This window comes from Dasypus novemcinctus, chromosome 1 (genome assembly GCF_030445035.2).
Source record: "Dasypus novemcinctus isolate mDasNov1 chromosome 1, mDasNov1.1.hap2, whole genome shotgun sequence".
Lineage (NCBI taxonomy): Eukaryota > Metazoa > Chordata > Mammalia > Cingulata > Dasypodidae > Dasypus > Dasypus novemcinctus.
Genome location: NC_080673.1, coordinates 34007715 through 34026297, shown reverse-complemented (window position 1 = coordinate 34026297; position 18583 = coordinate 34007715). Strand labels below are relative to the sequence as shown.

At 35.1% G+C, this 18583-nt stretch overlaps 1 protein-coding gene across 2 annotated transcripts in view; it reads right to left on the bottom strand.

Moving 5' to 3' along the window:
• The window catches only part of GASK1B (golgi associated kinase 1B), a 48195-nt gene that overhangs the window by 14769 nt on the left and 14843 nt on the right, over nucleotides 1-18583 (bottom strand). For both annotated transcript variants that reach the window (XM_058277992.1, XM_058277982.2), the window contains exon 3: nucleotides 17399-17613. In XM_058277992.1, coding sequence (XP_058133975.1) covers nucleotides 17399-17613 — 215 coding nt within the window. The remainder of the gene's footprint in view (nucleotides 1-17398; nucleotides 17614-18583) is intronic.

Here is an 18583-nt window from a genome sequence, read left to right as displayed (position 1 = left end):
TCTAAGGCATCAACAGTTTTAGCCACTATAGCAAATTTCATCACAGTGAAAAAGGCAGGAAAAAAAAGCTTCAGTATTATTAAGAAATTATTTGACTTATTGGACCTCTTGAAGGAGCCTTGGGGAAAGTATCTCAGACAGTCCCTTTCAATTTGACCATACAACAGCAATAATTCTTTAAAGCTCTGTATCTTATTGATCTGTGCCAATGAAAAACTTGAATATGGCATAAAAAGTATGAGATTAATAGAATTCTTATCCCAGTTATGTCATTGGTAAACTAGCTGTGCCTTAACCCTCTTTGAGTCTATGCTTCATGACCAGTAATGAACCATAACCTTCTTAAAAAAACTACATACAAAAATAAATATATTAAGCCTGATGAACCCCTGTCCTCTCAGAGGTTCTTATGGAATTACTATCATTTTAATTTTCCAAGGTTTTCTTATTTACTTCCTAGAAGATTTACCCAGAGGTTCAATACTTAGATCTTCTGTTTTTCTGGAAAACAGCAGCCAGGGTACATTTCAGACTGTTATTCAATGGCACAGGTTTAGTGGGAAAACATTCCAAAATGCTTGTTTGAAGAATGTGCAAAACACTTTTTGAATCTCAAAAGGTGATTTATTTTCTAACAGAAGCGTCCTAAAATCCCTGATCTCTCCAGCTCAGCTATGTATACAATTAGTATAACACATACTAATTATGCACTGATCACATTCACAGCAAGGGTGAAAATAAGTTAAAAAAAAAGACATAATTAAATTATATATTCTGCCCTTTTGACTAATAATAAAATTAGAATTGACCTAGACACGCTCAATTGGCTGTCACTTAGCAATATGAGGTTATGGATATAATTTATTTGTCCAGGCATTCCCTGCTTTGAGTCAAGCTGATATAAGAAAGATGACCTAGGCCAACCAATTTCCTAGTCCGCATTTTATGCAGATGAGCCTTCAGTACAATCATTGCCAGGAATCTCTGAGAAAGAAGTTAGAGAATAGAAGGAAGGAATATAGAAAATTCCAAAGACTTTCAAATTAAAAGCAGACATCTGAAGAATCTGTGTGCTCCTTAATAGGAGGGATATGCTTTGAGACACAGATCACTCCTACCAGGAAGCTGGCCAGGAGACAGAGAAACACATTCTCATTGTAGAAGCCAAATAATTAATAAGCTACCGGGATCAAGGTGGCTTTCATGAAAACAATCAGATAAATAGCTTAAATCTTGTGAAGTGAGAGAATGTGCTTTTGAAAAGTTAGGTCTTTGCTAGGGAAATTATGTCGAAGCCCCAAAAAAGGAGACTCCATAGTTCAGTGCTTTTGTATTTACTCTCCCAGTCTGTCATATTCTTGCAGAGAATTTTTAGCATCAGAAGGTCTGTTTCATTTAAGGCCTATAAAAAGTATAACTATTTGCCTTTTGAATTCTAGACCTTTATAATTCTACTATTGGTTTCCAAAATTCCCTGAGGTTTGCAGAAGGCCTAGCTTTTCAAACAGGAAGGTATAATCTAGTAGGCCAGTTTCTGCAGAGGAAAATTTTACAGACTTCCTAGATGAGACTCTCTTTGGATAGGGCTCATTCAAAGTAGTCACTTAGTCTAAAGGGGACCATGAATGGTCGAGATGGAATAGGATATGAGAGGATCCACAGGGAGGACATCGGGATGGAATCATACTGAGGAACAAAGGGTACAATAGTTTTCAAGCATGGAAATGACATTTCATCAAATTCAAAAGGTGAATGAAAAACAAAACAAACAAACAAAAAACAGTGAGTCACAAAATCTCAAATGATGACTGAGGACCACAGACCAATTGGCAATTGTCTGGATAGAACACAGAAATACCTCAATTCGGGTTTGTTGAATTTAAGTGAATGCTTTAAAAAGTTGTTCATATAGTTTTCATTCCTGATACTTACAATAAAATAAATAGTACTAAACTATGCTAACAATGAAAATAGAACAAAGGGTTTTAAAACAAAACTATTCAAATAAAATACACACAAAATTAAGTAAAGCCTTTTATATGATGTAAAATGGCCAAAAATAATAAATAAAAGCTCTGTGGGCACCTGTTACTCTACAAAAATTTTGTTCTGGTTGCTTCAGCAAATAAATTGAAAGGTAAAAAAAGAAAGAGACATGGAAGTGGAGACTATAGATTACAAAACGTAATCAACCTATCATAAGGTGTAGGTTTTATTTGAATATTGATTCAAATAAACTATAAATAGAATTTAAAGTTTGCTTCTTTGAATCAGGATATATAATTTTACTTGAAATATATATATATGTGTGTGAATATATATATTCACAATTGATGAGGCAATTTTGACCTCTGACTGGATTTTTGACTAGATATTGAGAAATTATTCACAACTTTTCTTTTGGGTTCGATAACTGTGATGTACTTTTTCACATTTTTAAAAAAACTCTTAGTGATATATACTGATGAAATGATATTATGCTTGGATTTCTCTTCAAGTTTTTTGGCAAGGGGAAAGTGGACAGGAATAGAGGTTTATGAGTTGTTTCTGAGTTTATAATAGTTGAAGTTTGAAGTTTAAGAGCAGAATATGGGAGTTTATGATATTATTCAGTCTACTTTTTGTATGTTTAAATTTTTCTACATTTTTTAATGTATTAAATTATCTGAAAAATATTTTATAGTGAAGTAGAAGAATTTGGAGGGTTTTTTTTCACAAGAGGTAATATAATTAAAAGGGAAATAGGATAGATAAATCCATCAAGGATATGTAAAATAAATTGCAGTTGATGTAGACTATGGGTAAGAAGATCAGTTAGTAGTCTCTTATGCTATCTTGACCTGTAATGACAAGAGTCTCATTAGGATAGTGTTAATAAGAATGAAAAGTGAATGGAATGATTTTGAAAACCTGTCAGTTTTGTGCTACTTGACTATGAGGTACCAACTAAAGAAAGAAAGAAAAATGACGAAAAAATTTAAACCTTATTTTCATAAGGGAGCCAAATCCACTAACTTTTCCTCTAAAAATAGTGCTTAGAAAACTATATATCCACATGCAAAAGAATGAAAGTGGACCTCTACCTCATACCATATACAACAATCAAAATGGAACAACAACTTAAATATAAGAAATAAAATGATAAAACTCCTAGAAGAAAAGAGAGAAATATCTTCAAAACATTTTTTAGGCAAAGTATTCTTAGATTTTTACACCACAAGCAGAGAAACAAAAGAAAAATTACATAAATTAGACTTTGTCAAATTGAAAATAAACTTTAGTGCATATAGGGACATTATCAAGGAAGTGAAAAGACAACCAACGGACTGGGAGAAAATATGTGGAAACCATATACCTAAAAAGGGTTTGATACATATAAAGAACTTCTACAAATAAACAAGAAGACAACCCAATTTAAAAATTGTCAAAGGACTTAAATAGACATTTCTTTAAAGAACATATACAAATCACCAATAATCATATAAAAAGATGCTCAACATCATTAGCCATTAGGAAAACGCAAATCAAAATCACAATGAGACACTATCTTATACCCTCCAGAATGACTGTTATTTAAAAAACAGAAAATAAGTTTCTGGTCACCAAGATGAAGGCATAAGATATTCCAGGGTGCCATTCTTCCATGGAATCTCTGAACAACTATCAAAAATTGGCAGAGCCATCTTCTTCAAAACTCCATAAAACAGTTAAAGTGTTGCAGTAACTGTGCAAGGACCAAATCAAGAAAACACACTGTTTTAAAAACGGTAAGAGAAGCTTGTGGAGCTGTTGTTGAACCCTTCCCCAGTCCCTCAGTGGTGTGGAATGGAGAGTGACTAGCCCCATTCTCAAGAGAGCAGAGTTACTTCTATGCAATTTTGGGATGCCTGTATGTCTGTATGTCTGTGCCTGTCTATAAGGTGGCAGTTTAAAAGACTGAAACAGGAAACCATTAACTGGCTTGCCTTCCCAGAACTTGCCTGCAGGGACAAGTAGCATGGGAACAGATAAAGTAATGAAAGAAACAAACTGAAGGAGTTTTGAACAGAGGATTACCTGCTTTAAGAAATAAAATAGAGCAGCAGGGAGGGGGAAATACCTGTAAACTGAAGATATGCTAAAGTCAGGAGTGACCACAGGTCCAGGACAAGACATAGGCTCAGAAAAAACTGGAAGTATCTTGTTTTTCACTTCTACCTCAGGCTGGTCTTCTTGACAGAAGGGCTAAACTCTGCACCAGCCAAAGCAGAGCCAATCTGCAAAGGCTGTGAAAGTTGTTTTTTGCTTTGGTTTGTTTTTGTTAGCTCTTGGCACTCAAGGAAATCTCTGTCATATCACTAGCTGGATACAAACTTAAGGAATAGAGAGCTCAAGGATTAAATCCCAGGGTTAATACAATAAAATATTAAAAGGTCCAATGTGCTGGGGCATGACTCTAAGGCATATGAATATGTTTAAGTGTTCGTGGGGCATGTCTTGGTGGGTGGAGACCCACACAGTAACCTAAAGAATACTGAATTCCCATCCTGGGGAGTTCTGCTACATTCTCTAATACAACAGCAAGAATTTCCCGAGTAGAAGGGCAGTGCCTAGTGAAGGAAGACAAACCATTATACAAGGTTCTTGATATTGATGATTGTATTTATGAACCTTTACTTGTGAATATGAAACTTAGCCCTCCTGAAAGTCTCCTTGTTGCTCAATGTAGACTCTCTATAAGCCAAACGCAGCAAATAAATATACTATCTTTCCCCAGGCATGGGACATGACTCCCAGGAATGAGCCTTCCAGGCACTGAGGGATTATTACCAAGCACCTACTAGCAATGCATCTAGAAAAAGACCTTGACCAAAAGGGGGAAATGGTAAATACAAATTATTTTTTATGGCTAAAGTATTTCAAAGTGAGTCAAGAGATCATTCCAGAGGTTACACTTATGCATGTCTCAGCAGGATCTCATTGACTGTCACAGTAACAGTGCCTCAAATAGTGGGGCTCCTGAGGGCTCTAGAGATATCCGGACACTATAAGCAGGGCAGACAAGCTCATGAAACTGGCATCCTGTCAGTGGGCCTTACTTTGGAATTTATGCTCCCCACTGTAACAGAATTAGACTCAGTAATGGTTTCCCTATACATGGTTCTTCTGTCTGCCTTATTTAACTCTATAATTAATATTATACTTGTTAAGTGTATGTTCCAGAGACTTAAATCTTTGATCCATCAATGTGCTGGTTAACCCTGAATCAGCAGAGTTGCAGCACCTACTCTCCAGTTAATTGGACTCACCCAAGACAAATAAAAGGAAATGATGGTAGACAACGCCCATCCCAAGGAACAGAGAGTGTCTACAACTGCAAGCAAGATAGTCCCATCCATCTGCCCCATTTTATTATTCTAGCAATGGAAGAACTCTGATCACTGATACAAAGGCAGAGGCCACCAGAGATCCTGAGGGGAGGGAGAGGGAAGAATAGGAGTAATATGAGGGCATTTTCAGGACAATGGAATTGTCCTGCATGACATTTCAATGACAGATACAGGCCATTATATATTTTGCCATAATTTGCAAAATTTTTGGGACAGAGTATAAACTATAATGTAAACTATAGTTCATGGTTAGTAACTATGCTTCAATATGTGTCCATCAATTGTAACAAATGTACCATACAAATGAAAGATATTGTTAATGTGAGAAAGTGTGGGTGGTGGAGGGGCATATGGGAATCCCCTATATTTTTTATGTAACATTTATGTAATCTAAAGCTTCTTCAAACATTTAAAAAAATAAAATAAATAAAATATAAAAGTTCCAGTGTGCAAAAAAAGACTATAAGCTAAACATAAAAACAAGAATTGATCACCCATCCAAAGAAACAGATAAAAATTCAGAAACCATCAAAAAAGAAGACCAACTTTGGACATACAAGACTTTAGAAAAATGATCCTCAATATACACAAGAAGATAAAGAAAACACAAATAGAAATAAAGGATATCTAGATAAGGATGAATGAGTAATATGAAAATCTCAATAAAGAGATGGAAATTTTTAAAAGGAACCAACAGAAATACTAGATTTGAAGACCAGAATAATTGAAATAAAAATTTTCCTGGAAGGTTTCAAGAGCAGACTGGAGCTGGCAAAGACCAGTGAATTTGAAGTCAAGACATTGGAATGATTCAGTTTAAATAGCAGAAAGAAAAAACATATATGAAAAAAAAAAAAGTGAGCAGTGCCCAAGAGCCCTGTAGGACCACATCAAGTATACCAATAAGTGTACCATGGGAAACTTAGGAGAAGAAAAAGGAAAAGTGAAGAGAAGGAAAGCTAAAGAAATAATGGTGAAAAAAAAAAAAAAATCTTCCAAAATTTAATGAAAAACATGACTATGACTTGAATGTGTATTCAAGAAGACCAACTAACTTTAAACAGGATAAATTCAAAGAGAACCATGCCTAGAACATTGTAGTCAAATTCTTTGAATGCCAAGGACAAGGAGAGAGCTACAAAAGGAAAGCAGCATATTATGTATTAGTGAGCTCCAGTAACATTAAGTGCTAATATGTAATCAGAAATCACAGAGGCAAAAAGTCTGTGGAATGAAATATTTAAAGTACTGAAAGAAAATAACAGCAAACCAAGGATTTTGTTTACAGCGGACACTATCTTTAAAAATTAGAGAAATTAAGACATAACCAGATAAACAACAGCTGATAAATTTTGTCACCACTGGGCCTGCCTCAGAGCAATGCTAAAGGGAGGTCATCATACTGAAAAGAACAGACATTAGAGAATGGATAGAGCGACATAAGGAGATAAAGATCTCTGGTAAAGTTAACCATATGGGTAATTATGAATGCCAGTACTATTGTATTGTATTTCTTGGTTTGTAATGCCACTTTTTACAGGGTCTAAAATGCAAATGCATAAAAAGTAACGATAAAATTATGGTTTTGGGCATACAATGCATAGTATGTGGGAAGTAATGGAAGGATAGAGAAACAGTGAAGTATATGTATACAATTCAAGTTAAGTAGATATTATATCAAACAGAATTGTTATAGAATTAGATGTCAATTAAAGAGCACTCAGTTGGGAAAAATAGTCTCTTCAACAAATGGTGCTGAGAATACTGGATTTCCACTTGCAAAAAAGAAAAAGAAAAGTAGAAGGATGCCTACCTCACATCTTATACAAAAAAATCAACAGAAAATTGATCAAGGACAAATACAAGAGCCAGAACTATAAAACTCCTAGAAGAAAATGTAGGGAAATATTACACAGTGTTTTCTTAGATTTTATACCCAAAGCACAAGCAACAAAAGGAAAATAGTTAAAGAGAACTTAAACAAAAATAAAACTTTTGTGCCTCAAAGGACTTTACCAAGAAAGTAAAAAGACAACTTACACAATGGGAGAAAATATTTGGAAACCATATATTTAATAAAGGTTTAATATCCAGAATATATAAAGAAATCCTTCAACTCAACAACAAAAAGACAAACAACCTAGTCAAAAACTGAGCAGAAGATTTGAATAAACATCTCTCTAAAGAAGTTATATAAGTGGCCAGAAAGCTAATCATTAGCCACCATGGAAATTCAAATCAAAACAATGAGATACTCAATCATACCAATTAGAAGGGCAGCTATTTAGAAAAATGTAAAGTAACAGAGAGGATGTGGAGAAATAGGAACACTCAGTTGCTGGTGGCCATGTAAAATGGTTCAGCTGCTGTGGAAGACAGGCATTTCCTCAGAAAGCTAACTATAGAACTACCAAATGATCCTGCAATCCTGCTACTAGATGAAACCTAATGTGAACCATGGACTATAATTAATAGCATAATTTAATAATATTGTTTGATCAAATACAACAAAGTTACCACACTAATGCAAAGCATTTCTAATAGGGAAAGCTGAGTGTGGGGAGAAATACATGGGAACTCTATTTTCTTCATGATTTTTCTCTAAATCCTACAAATTCTCCCATAATAAATAAATAAATAAAGTAAATTAAATATTTTTTAAATAAAAGTCAACCATATTAAATAAATGGAAAATATGCTGGTAAAAATGCAGAGAATATGAACCCTCATACCTTGGTGTTGGGAATGTAAAATGGTGCAGTCAGTGTGGAAAACAGTTTTATGTTTCCTCAAAAACTAAACATAGAACTACCATATAACCCAGCAATCCCACTTCTCAGTATGTACCCTAAAGAATTGAAAACAGGCATTCTGACAGATATTTGTACACCGTTGTCCATAGGAGCATTATTTACAATAGCCAAAAGCTGGAAACAACTCAAATATCTATCAACAGATGAATGGATAAACAAAATGTGGCATATACATACAGTGGAATACTACTCAGCCTTAATAAGGAGTGAAATTCTGATATATGGCACTACACGAATCTTGAATATATCATTTTGAGTAAAATAAGTCAAATACAATGGGCCAGCTATTGTATGATTCCAAATATGCAAACTCATAGAAATATAAAGTAGAGAATAGGTTACTAGGGCCAGTGGGAAGGGATTATAAAGTTAATGCATAATAGGTATAAGTTTTATGGTTAGTGTGATGGGAAAGTTTGATAGTAGCTGGTGGCATGGATAGCACAACATGGTGTATGTGATTTAATCCCACTGAATACTTGAGAATGGTTGAGATGGGAAAGTTTATGCTGTATATGTATATTCCTATTATAAAAAAAGAGAACAACTAAAGGGACATGCCAATTAAATGCATTATTAGATCTTTAACTGATCTAATAATGTAGGGGAAAAGGCTCAAAAGGACATTACTGGGACTTGTGAAAAAATTGGAATATAGACTGTAAACTTTATATCAATGCTAAATTTCAAAACTTGATAACTGCATTTAAGGTGATTACATAAGTGAATATCCTTGTTCTTAGGAAATGTGCATGGAAATATTATGCGTTCATGGAGGATGATGTAAAAATATTTAGAAAATAGATAAATAGCTAGACAGATGAGAAAGGGAAAGAAAGAGAGAGGAAGAGAGAAAGGTGATAGAGCAAAATGTGACAAAATGTTAAAATTGGTAGATCTGGGTATCTGGGGGATTGTGGAGGAAGTATGTTGGAGTTCCTTGTTTGGGCTTTATATTTGCAAATGTCATGTTAAGTTTGAAATTATTTCAAAATAAAAACTTTGCTGATTTTACAAATAATAATGTCATGAATAGAAATAGGTAAGTCAATGGGCTAAATTGTTAGGAAATAAGATGGTAAATTTGTTTCCAGAAATCAAATTTGAAAAGCTTAATGAAAAGGTGCTATTTAAAATAAATTATTGTTTAGCTACACATGCATAAAATTGATGTATTTTGTGCTCTCTCCTCCAATATGAATTATTTAAAGATAACATATCATAACTTAAAGTCTGTATTTTATTTTATTTAATAAAAAATGTCAAATCTCCTTATAACTGATACTAAAATAGCCCAAATCCTACTTTAATAAAAACACATTCTTGGCATGACTTAGCAATTTCATTCATATCCTTTCCTCTGCAAAACTCTTAAGTTTCTTGAGATCAGAAGCAGATCTGTGTGCTTCTTTTAGATCCCTTTCTTTATCCCTACACATCTAGACATATAAAGCAATAAACACATTGTAGGTACTCAATAAAATACCAAGCTTTCTGGCCAATTTCCCCACTTATTGTGATGTTAAAAGGTTATTTGAAAAGTCTTGTGAGACCTCTTTATGTAAGAAACAAAGATTAGTTTAGTTTTCACATAAAGGAAGAAAATAATGATTAATGTAACCTGGCAGCCTACTGCCTCAGTCTCCCACTCCAGGGTTAGATAGCAACAAAGGAAACCAGCTTAAGCCAGTCCTATAGGCAATAAAAAGATGCCCAAGAAAGAGCTAAATCAATACCAATTCAGCACTAAATTCCATTCCTTATTTGACAAAGGGGAGCAGGTAAAAACTAAAGTGGTTGGAATGTGATGGGAGAAGTGGTTAATCACAAACTTTTGAGCAAGAAAGTTAGATCTTCTCGGATAGGCCGTAACTTCTGAAGTATCCAATCTATGGAGAAACAGAGGAAGGGCTTGCGTGCTGGGCTTAGGGGTATAAATTGTGTCATTTTTCTTCCTTCAGGGCGCCAGCCATGTTTTCTGGTTGTGCGCCCCTTCTTGCAAGATTGAGAATAAATTCTTTCTTCTCCACAATCGGGTGAGCCTTATTTTCTTCCAGATGATTTCTTTCTAACATTTATATAAAATTTATGTAAGATTAGACCCGTATTGTAGTATCATTAGTAATGAAATAATTTCATCTATTGATAAAATATGAATATAAGTATAGTAGAAACTAAGTCAAAGTCAGATCTTTGAATTTCATTTATATCCAAAGGGATAACCTAGTTTTATATAATTAAAATTCTGTAGTGTCCACATTTTAGTTCAGTGCTTAATACATCTATACCTGCCCAGTTTGGAGTTTGTCATTTTTCATGCCGAAGTAATATACATCGTCTGGATTTGGTGTGTCTCTTGCTGCCAGAGCTCCAGCCTGTGAATGTTTTTCCTGACTGCACTTTGAATGCTGTAAGCCAGACCCTTGATCACTAAACAGCAGGATAAAAGGAGGGAATGCTTGGGAGAGCCTCATAATCTCTCTAGAGGGCCATAGATGGATTCCTTCCTTGACTGGCACATGGAATGTTCCTGCAGAAACAAATATCCTTTCAGTAAGAAGTAATGTTTCCTTTTGTTTAGATGATAATTGGTTGTGACCATTACTTTTACTCATCACACCATTAAGAGGAAAAAGTGATCCACAGAATCAAAGAGGACAGTAAATAAGTCAAAAATTACGACCAGGAACTAATGACTAAGTGGCCAGGCAAGAGTTAGGATAGGAGAGTCCACTAAACAGAAACAGCTCACAAGGGACAAAACATACAAAGTCATAGAAATGGTTATAGTTGCTGCTTGTTAAATGTACAAACATAAGTTTACTATTCACAGCCATCTGGGAGAAAATTACCTTTAGAGAACAGAAAGTTTCAAGAAGCCTTTCTTTTACTCACTGAGATTTTTCACATGTTCAGCCCTTTGCCAGGATTTCTCCCTTTGAAAGTCTCTCCCTCTCTCTTGTGTTTTTCTAGTTTCTGCATGTTTTCGAATGTCACATTCTCCATTCACCTCTCTTACCTCATTTCCAAAAGGACAGCCCCTTTATCTGTTTCTGTAACATTTTAACTTGATTACAGTTCTTAATAAAATTCAAATGGAAAGAAATATTAATATATTTAACTTATTTTGTTGATGACTGAAACAAAAATCCCCCAAGAAACATCCTTGTTGGTTGCCTTCTATATAAAACTCCCTTAATTTCTCATTGAATGGGGAAGCGGACTTGGCCCAGTGGTTAGGGCATCCATCTACCACATGGGAGGTCCGCGGTTCAAACCCCGGGCCTCCTTGACCCGTGTGGAGCTGGCCCATGCGCAGTGCTGATGCGCACAAGGAGTGCCCTGCCACGCAGGGGTGTCCCCCGCGTAGGGGAGCCCCATGCGCAAGGAGTGCGCCCCATAAGGAGAGCCACCTAGCGCCAAAGAAAGTGCAGCCTGCCCAAGAATGGTGCTGCACACACGAGAGCTGACACAGCAAGATGATGCAACAAAAAGAAACACAGATTTCCGGTGCTGCTGATAAAGATAGAAGTGGTCACAGAAGAACACACAGCGAATGGACACAGAGAGCAGACAACTGGGGGAGGGCGGGGAGTGAAGAGAAATAAACAAAAAATAAATCTTTAAAAAAAAATTTCTCATTGAATAAAGTTAATTCTTAGAAAATGTTTCAAGTACCTGAAAGACTCCATTAAACAATAAAAATATTTAATATTTCCTATTCATTCTTTCATCTTCTAAACTTCTAATTCTCTTACTTTGACAAAATTTTAGTTATTTCTGTGTAGCAAGTATACTTTTATTTCTTTCACTTTTAACATTTTTTTATTTGACCCTTTTGGTTAATATTTAAATATAAATAAGTAGTTTTCTTTGATCAAAAAAAGCAATTCCCTGCGTAACTATGACATATCCAGACACTCTGTTGCATAATAGAATGGTTACAAAGACAGGGATCCACCTTTGAGAAATTCACAGCTTATTAAAAAAGACAGACTAGTCAAAAACAACTAAGACCTAATAGCTAAAATACATAAATATGAAAGTTCGTGAGAGTAGAGAGAAATGAAATGATTTGGGAATGACTTGCAATTTAACAAATAAAAGTAATGGTAGACTCTTTATATAGTTCTTATATTGATATTTACCTCTATAATTATTTCTCAGTGATCAATTGCTTAATTAGTAGCTAATATACATGAAGCATCAGCTATGTACCAGCATCATTCTAAATGTTTTATATGTATAAAGATATTTAATCCTCTCAATAGCTCTTTATATGGCCATTGTTGTTATTCCCATTTTACAAATGAGAAAACTGAGGCAGAAAGAAGATAAATAATGTCTCAGGGTCAAAAAATTAAAAATGCAGAATTGGGGTCCAAATTCAGCAGGTTGACTCCAGACCACTATGCTACACTGTTTCTGAGGTCAATAAGCAAATTTTCTGTACCCCAAATTTTCTTCTGTTACCTAATATAACCTTATAAGAGAAATTTGATGAAATGTGGAAAATAAAAAGCTCTCCACAATACTTTGTCATCCTAATGGAGGTGAATTTTTGTCCACATAGTTCATAGCCCCACGCTTCAAGAATAAAAGGTTACTTGTGCTTCTATCACATTTACAGACCCAGTAAAATGGCATAGCCTTTGTGAATGTGGATTTGTTAACTGGGTGAAACAAAAAGAATGCTGCGTACAAAAAATTAACAACTGAGCTCTGTATTCCCTTGCTCTAGAATCACAAAGCCAGTAGCTTTAGTTTGCTTCACGTTGAACTTTTCTAAGATTGGTCACCAAATCTAACATACTTACCAAATGCTATTTAATAAGGTATATATTCCTTTTTAAAAACAAGGTTACATTCTGACTAAAATTTTCAGTGTAACTGATGAGAAGAATTATTGTAGAGCAGATAACAACTATTTACTCTGGTACTTGAGAAAAATGGCCTTTTTTTTTCCATTCATTCATTCAATAAATATTTTCTTTGGTTTAACACTAAATACGGAAAAATTTTTTTAAATGCTTTCATCTCCCCCTCCACCCCGCAAAAAAAAAAAAAAAAAAATGAAACTTCTCTGGAGTATAAGCTACCATAAACAAAGTCAAAACAAAACAACAAAGAAAAAATATTTGAGACATAGAGGATAAAGCTAATCTTCATACATACAAAAATTGCTTTACAAATCAATAGGAAAAAGAATGCAGTAAGAAAAATGAAAAATTGGGCTGAAGATTCAAATAAAATATTCACAGAAAAAGAAATAAAAATAACAAATTTTTGAAAGTATGATATGCTCAATCTCAGTCATAATTTAAAAACTATAAAACTAAGCAAGACTATATTAGCCTCCATCAGATTGCCAAACATTGTGTTTTTCCCCACTGTCAGAGCTGGCAATAGAGAAGGAAAATAGGCACTTTCTTACCTTACTGATTAAATTGTAAACTGTTGAAACCCTAGAGAAAATTAGCCTTCTGTCTTTGGCACTGTGAAAACCTATATTGAGTAAACAAAAATGTAAACCCATTTTCACAGATGCCATCTGTGGTGGACTGAATTATGTACCCCAACAACAGACAAATTCTTAATCTTAATCTGCCTTCCTGTGAGTGAGTGTGAACCCATTTGTGAGTAGGACATTTAAAAGATGTATTACCAGTTGAGTTATGGACTCGTTTATAGGTGCTTCTAAGATCCTCCATAGGTGGGGCCAACTGAATTAGGCACTAATAAAGGATGCATTATTTCATATTTATTAAGTCCTTTACAAGCAGAAGAAATTTGGATGCAGTTAGTCAGAGAAAGTCATGGGAGGAGGTCAAGGCGTCACCACGTGACAGAAGGCAGAGATGGAAGCCAAGGAGTCCGAAGATTGCAGCAGCCAGTGATAGAATGCCGCAGCCTTCAGGGAGAAAGCCAGCCTTGCTGACAGGATGATTTGGGATTTCTGGTCTTTAAAACCATAAGCCAATAAATTTTTATTGTTTAAACCAAGCCACTGTACACTATTTGTCATAGCAACCTGATGAACTAAAACACCATCTTTATCGGTAATTTGATATATAAATACTAACCAAATTAGCTGTTCACAATTAGGTTAATTTAGGACTTTTAAATTAGAGCCTAATCTAGGAAACAGCTAAGAGAGCACAGTAAAAGGTGAGACTATGAATTTAAAACTAGGATGTAGAGCTGTCAACATTGCACAGAAGCAGTACATTCACATCAGGACAGCAATCTGTGCCTAAAAATACATAAGGCAGGGAAAGGTAGAATGGATTGAATGGATTGAAGAGAATCCAGATGAGAGTATCCAGGTGAGAAATGGCAAAGCCTGAACTAATACAGGGGCATGTCTATGCTTAAAACTAGATGGATTTGAGAAATACCAAGGATTCTTAATATTATTATATATATTTAATATTTATGTATATATATGTATATACTACACTATCCATACCTCAGTTTCCCTACCTGTAAAACTGAAACAGGTGCCCACCTCACCCATACGTTAATTAAATGAAATAATGTGATAATATATATATACAAAGCTTAACCCAAAGACTGGTATAAGTAATAGCTCAATGAATATTGATCATCACAACCATCATCTAAATTGTCTGCATTTATAAAACTTAGATACAAGAAATTTAACTCCAATTAAAAAATAGAGACAGAAATAACCTTACTACCCACTTTACCTTCTTCCCTACTTATGTTATTTTCTCTGTCTTCCCTGTGAACAATATTCCCTCTTTTTCTCCTTGTAATCCCAACTCCCAACCACATATTGACTCCACTGAAACCAGCTTGAGCCTCATATCTGAACTGTTCAACATCATTCTGACCATTATTTTAGAAAGAGCCACTGCTCCTTTTTCTATAGGCCCACAGCCTGACTTTCCCCTCATTCTCCTGGGTGATGAAGCAGAGGTGTAGCCTTGGTAATATCCCAAAACCATTACTGGATTCAGTGCAATTTATGCTGTGAACATTTAGTTGGTATCTTACCATTCCTTGGAAATCCTTTGATTATCTCTGGTTTACTCTATTTGGCTAAAATTTTACATTTTCTTCAGGACCGCAGGTCTCCTCACTTTCCACTGATAAACTCAAATGGTATTACTGATCTTAATTTCTTCTGACAAGAGAGTATTCAGATTCCCACATTCCCAACAAGTCCTTTTTTCCATGTACTTTTTATTTCATCCTTTCCACCTGTCCGACAGGTGATAACATATCTGTTCCTTTCCAAGAATAATGCATCTTTCATTAGCGCCTTTTTATTTTATTTTATTTTTTATTATTTTTAAAAATTTATTTTTTTAATGTTACATTCAAAAAATATGAGGTCCCCATATAACCACCCCTCCACACCACTCCTTCCATAACCACAACCTCCTCCATCATCATGGGACATTCATTGCACTTGGTGAATACATCTCTGAGCACTGCTGCACCACATGGTCAATAGTCCATATTATAGTTTACAGTCTCCCCCAGGCCACCCAGTGGGTCATGGGAGGACATACGATGTCCAGTAACTGTCCCTGCAGTACCACCCAGGACAACTCCAAGTCCTGAAAATGCCCCCACATCACATCTCTTCTTCCCACTCCCCATCCTCAGCAGCTACCATGGCCACTTTCTCCATCTCAGTGCTACATTTACTTCCATTACTAATCACATTGGTTCTAGAATAGAATATCAGTAAGTCCACTCTAATCCATACTCTATTCCTCCATTCTGTGGACCCTGGGATGGTTATGTCTGTTCCTATTCTATATCTAGAGGGTGCTTAGATTCCATTTGGATGATGGATGCAATTCTCCTGTTTGCAGTTGTAGGCATTCTTGGCCATTAGTGCCTTTAATTTGCCCTTTTCCACCCCCTTTCCTCCCACCCCTCCAACTTCCACATGTTCTGTGACTTTGTTCCATTACTCACTCTGGACACGCTCATTCTCTCTGCTCACCCCTTCCTATCACCTCCCAAGCATGTCTGGCATTCACCTATGTTTTAACAAAATAATTTTTAAATTAAAAGAAATTCTCCTTAAATATCCTCTCTTTCATCTTTCTTTCACTTTCTGTGAAACTTCTCAAAAGATTAGTGAGATTTTTTACCTCCTCTTTCTCAGCACCCACTCCATCCTTAGCTTTCTTCATTGTTTTCTTCCTCTATCACTCTACTGAAGTCTCTCTCCAATGGTCACCAACTACTGAATAGTTGTCAAACCTAACGGCCAGTTCTCCAGCTTGATCCTCAGCAGTAGTTCTGCAGCACTGACACCATAGATCATTCCTTCCTTCTTGAAGTTCCTAATTCCTAGATATGACTCTGTACTAAATTCATGTTCTTCCTACATTTTTGTCCATCTTTAATTGCTTCTTGAAATGTCACACAAACAAAAGAATTTAATAAAAGGAGAATGTTTTGCTACTATCCCTAAAGCAGTCTTAAATTTCCACAGAATGCTAAATAACCATACAATATCCATGTCAACTACAACAGAATATTAGTTTTTCTAAAATTATGGAAGGGAAAGGCAATAATCAGAAGGAGGGGGTAGAAAGAGTCATGAGATCTTTATCAAAAGCAGGTAAGAGTTATGAGAACTTATAAAATGTTGAATCACTCAATTATGTAGTTGACTGACATTTATTTTTCTCCAATGTCTAATTTTAATGCAACATTTTCAAAAATTATTGAAAACAAAATAAGAGAAATGGTGGATATAAGCTATATAGCCAAGTGACCATTGAAAGGCGATGAATGATGAAATGATGGGAAAAAGATAAACTTTCACCATCAATAGATCCCAGAGAATCCCAGTGCCAAATTTTAGTAGTTTCAGGACTGTGGGTGAGTTAGTTAATCACAGAAGACCTCGTTTAATCACCTCCCAAACAGGTTAAGGCTATCCACCTTGAAGAGTTATTAGTGGATTATATCAATAAATTGTGGCTATGACTAGGATGATTATTAGTTCTTCAGAAAATAACAAAAGGGCCATGAAACTTTTACAGATATTTTCCAAAAGGAACTAAAATTTTGTAATATGAATACCAGATTTGGGAAGTATAGCATTTAAAAACTTTAACTCTGGTTTCATAAAAACTCAAGGTACTGAAAATTCCTTAGTTTCTGATTTATATAACTCTGTGTCCATCTTATATGACCATTGACTTGATTTGATACACTTACCTGCAACAAAAAATCAAAGAGTGCCATCTTGGACCATTCATGGTGATGTATTTCAGTACAACCCCATTCAGGTTTCGGTGCTCGACCATTCTGCCAGCACTTCTGTTTCAGCAACTGCTGATAAGTTCCCCAGGTTAGCTTAACTGAAGAATGAGTCCCATTATTTGTTGGAGATAATGATGAGTCCCAGAGAATGACAGGACAAGGACGACCATCTATGGAACCAGAAAAACAAACACAGGTTCAGCATGTTATTGACTCAGTGTGTGCCTTGTTTAGGTCATTCTCACTTTCAGAGCCGTACTTCCTTCACCTGCCAAATGCAGGAGTTTGATTAGATGACATTTTATGATCCCTTTGTCTTCTAAAGCTTTAATATTTTTATACCTCAGTGATTCTTCCTGATAGAAGTCTCATAAATGGAAAGTTATTATTAGAAAATGAAAAAAAAAATTTAAAAACAAGGCACTTTATGGATGTGACAAGCTACTAACCACCGATAACAACGTCCTCTGGTTATGTGTTTTTTTTCTCACATCTAAAGCATCCACCACCACACTCAAAAAAGGAAAGAATTCAGACATTTATAATTGTCTATTCAATGTCTGAGGAGAGCTGCTCTCTATTTGTAATAGCAACTGTCTGATTTTCTGAGGCCACATTATGAAGTCAGGAAGAAAAAGAATTTTTAGGAGTCACAAATTTAAAAGTGAAATTGTATGGTTCACACCACTCACTGTAATCTCCAAAAATGGAAAAATGAAGATTCATTGTTGCTTTTTCATTTCTGATAAAAACTGTGTGAGCACAAGGGTGCTCTTGGTCATGGATAATTTATTCTCATTTAACCTAATAAAGTGTAGTTAAGAAAAGTCATTTCTTCAATGGGATGTGCAAACATGATTTTCAAAAATCTGTCACTCAAATTGTTTTTGTCTTATACTTGATAATTTAGAAATTGTCTTTCTTTTATTGCTAAACTGTAAAAAGAGTGGTGAGCCCAAGTAAAGTTGTTACAAACAAGAAAGATAGTAATCAGGACACATTTAATGGCACTTCAAACTTAAAACTGATAGCATCACTCCCAAGCCCCCATTTCTGCCAAATAAAGTCACCCAGAGATGGTGTTGAACAGCTTTGTTTATAACTCATAAAAGCCAGAATGATACTCTGGGAAAAAAAAAA